Genomic DNA, 6,963 nt, shown 5'->3' with positions numbered 1-6,963 from the left:
CTGCTGAAAACTCCCATTCACTGTAACAGGAACAGAAAAGGGGAAAAAAAACCCAAAACAAAAAACAGAGGTCAATGCTGACAGCCTCTGAAGTCTCCTCTCTAGGTTTCAAAGCACAACAGCCCCAGGACTCAGACCACTGCCACTCAGTCCTTCTGCGCCTGACTGCTGCAGTGTTGTCAAGTGGGCAACTGTTCTTAACTCAACCTGCAGGTTTTACATTCTTTTGATTCTCCTCCCCATCCCACCCTGGAGAGGGAAGGGGGGCGAGTGAGTGACTGCATGGTGCTGAGTTACTGGCTGTGTCTAAACTACGACAGGGAGAGAAGATGGATCACAAGATGGAAAGTGTGTGGTATTTCAGCCAGTGTGCAACTGAATGAGCAGACAAGGTATAATTTGTTCACTATCACAGTTGTACCTACTGAGAAGCCCAAATACATACTACAAGAAAATTCCCATTTGAAGCAGGCCTTGTTCTGCAAACAAGCCAAATAGCAACCAACAGCATAATAATGTTGCTGTACATGGCAAACTAGACAAACAGCACACTGACAAAGGAAGGTTTACTGGAGATCTCTGAAAAACAGGATTGTATTCAGCATTTGACCACTGTACAGAAGTGCTACAGTGCAGCATCTAAGCTCTTTGTAGCTCTTAGCTGGCCTGCTATCTTAGAAATCCTTCAAGCACAAAAAGACTCCTTATGGACCATCAGTATGTACAAGCCTGCAACCCTGTCATAGCTCACATCAATCTTGCAGCCTGGTGAAGAAGGCAGCTATGCCAAGAGAAAGTAAATTTATTTTGCCGCACTAAACTCTTCTTTCCAGTATCTGCTGTGACACTACCTAATTAACATTTTGCTCTTTGAAAGTCTGGCTCCCTCAGTAGCAAAACCTGAAGATGCAAAAGAAGCCGAGTCCTAGAGCCTTCTTTCTACTGTCTCAGCAATTCTGAAATTTGGGAACAGACATGTTCCCACCTGGACATTTCATGGCAACTCACGAAGTTGTACTCCCCTTATGTCTCAAGGTTATATCACCGAACACCTAATTATGACAAGATAGACCAACTATGTCCTGCAATTAGACACCTACACCATGAAAATGGCACATCGGATCTGGAATACACCAGAAAAAGTATTTCTGGTAAAGGGAGTAGAGTGAACAGTATGCTCTTCTAGGAGTCTGAGGCCTCACTGAACAAAGCTGAGTGCGGCTCTGGTCATCCACCTTAAAAAAAAAGGAATGCAACTCAGACCTGGTTTAGTCCAAAGAGGGACTAGTAAGAGGACAAAGTGTAAGAAGAGCTTAACTTTACCAAAGAACAACTAGAAAAACTTGTCTCTTGTCAGCTTTGGCCTAGAGCAAAGATTTTTGTGCTAAAATACAACTTTGGCATGACATCTGAGGTAAATAAGCTGCTCATTAATAAATTCAAATTGGAAATCAGAAGTTAGAGCATTTGCACTGCTGCCTAGGAAGTCCGGTCACTGAATGCTTGTCCTTAACAGGTCCCTCCCAGTCCTGTTACGCACTTCAGGCTTTTAGTTGTGATCATTACTTCACTGAACTTCACGTGTTTGAAGCAATGAATCTGTGTCAGCCAGAAGGATTTTTCAGTTCTGTCTTTTGAGCAGTTCAGGGACAGAGACTAATTTGCTTTCAAAAATACGATTCAGCTATTTAAAAAATTATACTAGAGGAAAAAAGAAAAAAAAAAATCAAAATGGGAAAGTAAAATCTTCAGTTTTACATGAGTTTAGTGCCAAGCAGCTTTTCAATCAATAGGCCAATTTTTCACAGGCCTTTAAAAAAAACCCAAAACCTCAATATTAAACATGTTTACAATAAGATTTGAAGAATACTACTTTTATTTATTTAACCAAGGCAGGATGGTAGAGGAAGGCAAATCAAACAAGAAATAAGAGCCACAGCATCATGCTACAGTGGAGGATCAGTGTATGACTACATGCTACTAAACTGCAGGTTTAGCACACCAAAGACAATTTAATAGCCAAAGCCTTCAGAATCAAGTTGCCAACATTTTCAAACCCACTAACAACGGGTGGCAGATCAGCTCTTAGAACTGTAAACCAGCCACAGTGTCCCACTTAACTCCAAGAGGGGGCTGAGCATGCCCAAGAATGCCTTCCCTGTTTGTGTACCTTGCTCTCTTTGCTCCCAAGTAGGTGACATCCACAGCAGGTGGCGGAATGGTGACTCCATCAAAGAAAGGGAATATACTGCAGTAATACTTACAAAGCCTCTGTAAAGGTATTGTCCTAGTTCTGGTAACGGAATGGTATTAAACAACTTAATAAACAAACGTTTGTGTTGACGGACCTACCTTGTTCCTTTCAAGTCAAGTGACTTCTTTCATCTTAATAGCTTTTCTGCTTAAGAGTGCTGAAATGACTAAAATGTGGCTCACTGCGTGCTGTGTATGTACAGGAAACCTTCCAGAGGAAAAAAAGCAGTAAGCCCATCAGACCCTTGCTTTGACTGAGTGGTTAAACCAAGCACAACCCCACTGCCACAGCGACAGCCAAGGACACACAGTGAGCCATGTGCCTGGAGCCTTTTGCCAAATATTTCAGAATGAAGGCTGGCTTTAAAGTGAGGCTCCTTTAAACATGTACGTACTGGAGTACAAGAACTAGGGCTGCATACAGCAACTAACTCAATGCTCAGCACCGTACCCGTGCATGTCAGGGAAGACTCACCCTGAATGCCAGGGTTTTTTCTCCTACATACTTGGGAAAACAGAAGACACTTCCAAACCATGCTCTGGTGACCCTGAGGGACACAAGGCATTTCTCGCAGCAGAGGAGGAGTTACATCAGAAGCTTACCTAGCAGTGTGGAGGCTGCCTCCACGGCACCATTGTAGATCTCTGTGCTATGAGAAGGCAGCACCATCTCCCACAGGCCCTGAGCATAGTTGATGACCTGGAAGTAGCCGCAGGTGGACAGTGCCCACCACACGGACCAGCAAAGCATGGTCCGGGAGGAGTAGCACTGCAGGAAGTCCTGCCAGAGGTCTTTGAGCACCTTTATGATGTCTACTTTCTGCTCCTGCACAGGCTGGAGAAGGAAAGGGAAAGAAACATTAGTCTTTGTTTATAAATACTTGACATAGCCCCACAAAAATGCCCCATTCAAGTGGTCTGATCACTAGTGACTGACAGCACCACTCTTAGACACAAACCTCCAAACCTCCACAGAGTCATGAATAAAATGCTTTGCCATCCCATGGTCTCAGTAGCCATCCCCTTTTATGTGGGGAGCAAGGGTTCAGTTCCAACCATCCCTCAATCTCTAGCTCTCTCAAGCAGAGAGCAGTAACTGCTAGATGTCAGAAGTACCACATGAACAATTAAAAGGTAGCAGCCAGAAAAGACACAGGAGAACAGGACATGATATCAACTTTGACAAGACAGAATCAGAAGCCAGTCATTCAAATCATAAAGGCAAAATAGCATCACTCACACTTTTAAGTCCTGATCCAAATTCAACCAAGTTTGGTAGCACTGAGAACATGAAAGCCACCAGATGAGTATATTTCCCCACAAATAAACATATTTTCTTTAGTACTAGCACTCAGGGATTATAAATACTCAAAGAAGCAACCTCATTTTGCCATACTCTACCCCTGTTAATGTTCACCAAGACTTTGAGAAGGTGAGAGGTGTTTCTGGGGATTTGAAGAGAAACAGAAGCTACTTCCACGAGACACTGCTATTACAAATGTATATACAAGTGCTCTGACAAACGGCATGAGAGGAAAATGAAGCTTTCCCCTCCCAATTTTCTAGAAAGAGCATAAAAAAAGGGGACAGGCCCATGAAGTGGTTTTAAAAAAAAAATAAAATTGAAAATAGATGAGTTCTAGCAATAGGGGATGACAACAGATGAAAACTACTTTTTACTTACAGGCTGCTACAGTCACGTTTCTAACTAGTTTGTGCAGACAGCAGCGGAGGAAACAAGCATGCCTTCACTTCATAGACAGAGCTGATGATTACATTTGCTGCATGCACACAAAAACTAAGTCTTTGCAGGCAGGCAAAACCCTTCTTGTGTAAGTCGGAGCAGTAGTTCATGTGAGAGTGGGCAGAGCCCCCAGGGCCCACCCAGCATCTGTCACTTGCATTCCATGAAGGGTAACATACAGCACTGTCACAGGACCGAGCTGTTGCACATCCAGTTTTAGAGCAGTTTCCAGACAGCAGCAGAGACACCGGGCTCTTGGCAGTACACCCTTTCTCTGGGAAATCACTCAGTGTGTACCTGGGAAAGACTATTCTCTGTGAGCAATAAAACTGATTTTAAGTTGTTTCTACTAAAACCCCCAAAGACCATAGCCTAACTCTGTCCTGAACTCCCTTTTCCCACCCCTCAAAGCATCACTGACTTTTAAGCATTTTTAATAAAGACCACGCAGTCCCACTGGTGCTTTGCCAATGGCAAACAGCTTGCTCTGCATGTGGACGCCATTCCTCTGAAGCCCAGCAGAACAATTTGGGAAGAGGTCAGCTTGTGGCAATGTGACTTTAGAAATGTAACTCCCACACAGAAGGTTTCACGCGAAGCTCAAGTTGAGGCACAGGAAAACCAGTGAAGGCAATTGTCATATATGCTGCAAAACCTGATTTGGCACATTCAGCCCAAGCATGTGCCTGGTAAGCCAGGAAGGCCCATCATCCTCCCAGCAGCTGGCAGTGCCTTTTCAGTTCAATTATTCATGCAGCCATTCATTTATGTTGGTGAAATATGGTTGCTGTTACCTTAGTAAGAAGGACTATCAACACACACCGGTGTTTCTCAGCTTTTAGCACCTGGTATAACTCAAGAGCTATGCAAGCGTAACTTGCTCTTTTTTTAAAGTTTTCCCCGTTAGTGTGGAACCACTCTGGCTCTCACAGGATAGGAATAAACAAAAGGGATGGAGAAGTTATATTAATATACCTTACTCATCAGCAGCACAGAATTTTCTTAACAGATACCCTTCATCACGCAAGTATAAACACGGTTAAAAATACTTTTGTTCACACAAGATTGTACTGGATGAGGCAGGATTAAGTTCCTGGAATGTTAATAGCTTTAATTCCAAGCTGTAGCTGGAAGAAGCTGAAAGCAGGCCCGGATGCTGCCTCCCCCGACCCAGCTAACTGGGGCTTACTTACAAAGTGGAGTACCCATTAGCTGACTAAACCAACAGCCACACTTTAGCTCCTGGCTTGTTCTCAGTTGCGAGCACAACCTCCTCCTGACTGAGGAGCAAGCCTGGCCCCTCCCCAGGGCCTTGAATCCCCCTGCAGCGACAGGCTCTCCATACACACCCATTACCTGGAGCAGCATAGCAGGGAGGCAGAGATCTGCCCAGCAAGCAACTACCACACATACCAGGCGTCAAAACTGCAGGCTGCTCTCCTGTCACCATATGGGATCCAATACGTCCTGCCACCAAACAAGGGTGCCTGCATGCTTGTTTCCATACAAGTGACTTTGCTAGAGGTTACTCAGCCCACAAAAGCCACAAATGGGGGCACTACCTTGGCGCTCTTGGGAGCTGCATTAAGCTGTTACCGTGCAGAGGTGCCTCCTACACTTTATCCATATCCTGTATGTAGCTAATCAATGTCAGCCTCTATGTGCTCTCAAGGACTACTGCAGTTTTCTTCCCGACCAGTCTCCCTCCAGGATCCTAAGACAAAACCTAATTACTACACAGGTTATTGCACAACAGTTAAAGTAACAAGTGTTTTCAGAAGGGGAGTGCAGGAAGAATTGCCTCTTTTCTGCAAACCACAGAAGCACACACAGAATTTGGACATATACACAATTTTTAGAGCTCCACATTGTCCCTTGCTTTCTAATGTTGAGTGGCAATTTGGTGCGCAAAGAATTTCAATCACAGCCTTGTGAGACAGACAGAATAAACTTCAGAAAAACGAAGGAGCAGCCTACAATGCTCAATCAGCAATAGGAAGCCAGGAATAAATCTTCCTGTGCCATAAATAAGGACACGGGATAAGCAAAGGGATACTTTTTGCTGTTGGATATTACATCTCTACTGCTATGTACATACATGCACATATACATGCACATACGTACGGATGTATGCATGTATGACAACCACATTGGTACTGTATCTTCTCCTTATGTAAACCCAGGGCACAACTCACCTGTTTCTCTGCTGAATGACCTTCCCCATTTAAGGGAACTTTAGTCTCATCCTCCCAGCCAGGTGCCCTCTGTACACTGGGATGATCTTGGACAGCTGATCCATTTTTACAGTCCATGACCTTCATTTCCCAACTGAGCTGCTGACTTGAGACATGGTGAAAGAAAAGGCTTTTCTGCGGCATTGGCAGGAACCACGCTGTGCCAAAGGCAATGGATATGCTGGTTAAGGAGATAACGTTCAAGCTGAAGAGGGACCATCCTGCCACCGACACAAGGACCTGCCCGGACAAGGAGCCCACCGTGTAGCCTACCAGGGTTGCACTCCGGCAGTAACTGGTGACCTTCTGGTACAGGTTGATATTAACGACGCTGTAGATATAGGAGTAATAGGCAATGTCGGTGGCAGTACCCATCCCATAGAAGAACTCGAGTAACTGGATGGCCCTCAGCCCCTGGGCGTACAGTAGCATGAACCAGGTGACGATGAGGCTCAGACCCTGCAGCAGGACCACGGGCTTGTACCGCAAGTAGTCCGTGGCCAGGAACACCGGGAACAGCAGTACCAGGTAGGAGTAAGTCCACACCGGGTAGATCTTGTTGAATACCTGGTGGGGGGAAAAGACGGCGGTCACCCCCTGCACCCACATCCTGCGCGGGAAACGCAAACACCGACACCCAGGCGGGGGTGCGAAGCGCCCGGAGCCGCGGTACCTGGGTCTCGGAGAGGTTTTTGTGCGGCCCCAGCAGGTACGGGGTGAGGAAAGGCTCCG

The 6,963-nt window shown here is 45.5% G+C and overlaps 1 protein-coding gene across 1 annotated transcript in view; it reads right to left on the bottom strand.

The window, feature by feature from the left end:
* SLC19A2 (solute carrier family 19 (thiamine transporter), member 2) overlaps window positions 1-6,955 on the bottom strand; it is a gene marked incomplete at its 5' end in the record, with an annotated part of 12,720 nt that extends 5,765 nt beyond the window's left edge. The window contains 3 exons of the mRNA XM_010019847.1: window positions 2,857-3,079; window positions 6,193-6,798; window positions 6,905-6,955. Of these exons, the coding sequence (XP_010018149.1) occupies window positions 2,857-3,079; window positions 6,193-6,798; window positions 6,905-6,955 (880 nt within the window). The remainder of the gene's footprint in view (window positions 1-2,856; window positions 3,080-6,192; window positions 6,799-6,904) is intronic.
* Window positions 6,956-6,963: the final 8 nt, after the last annotated feature.

Source organism: Nestor notabilis, unplaced genomic scaffold, assembly GCF_000696875.1.
Source record: "Nestor notabilis isolate BGI_N333 unplaced genomic scaffold, ASM69687v1 scaffold3778, whole genome shotgun sequence".
NCBI classification, from domain to species: Eukaryota; Metazoa; Chordata; class Aves; order Psittaciformes; family Psittacidae; genus Nestor; species Nestor notabilis.
The sequence above is the reverse complement of the archived record's forward strand: the minus strand, read 5'-3'. Positions and strand labels throughout refer to the sequence as shown.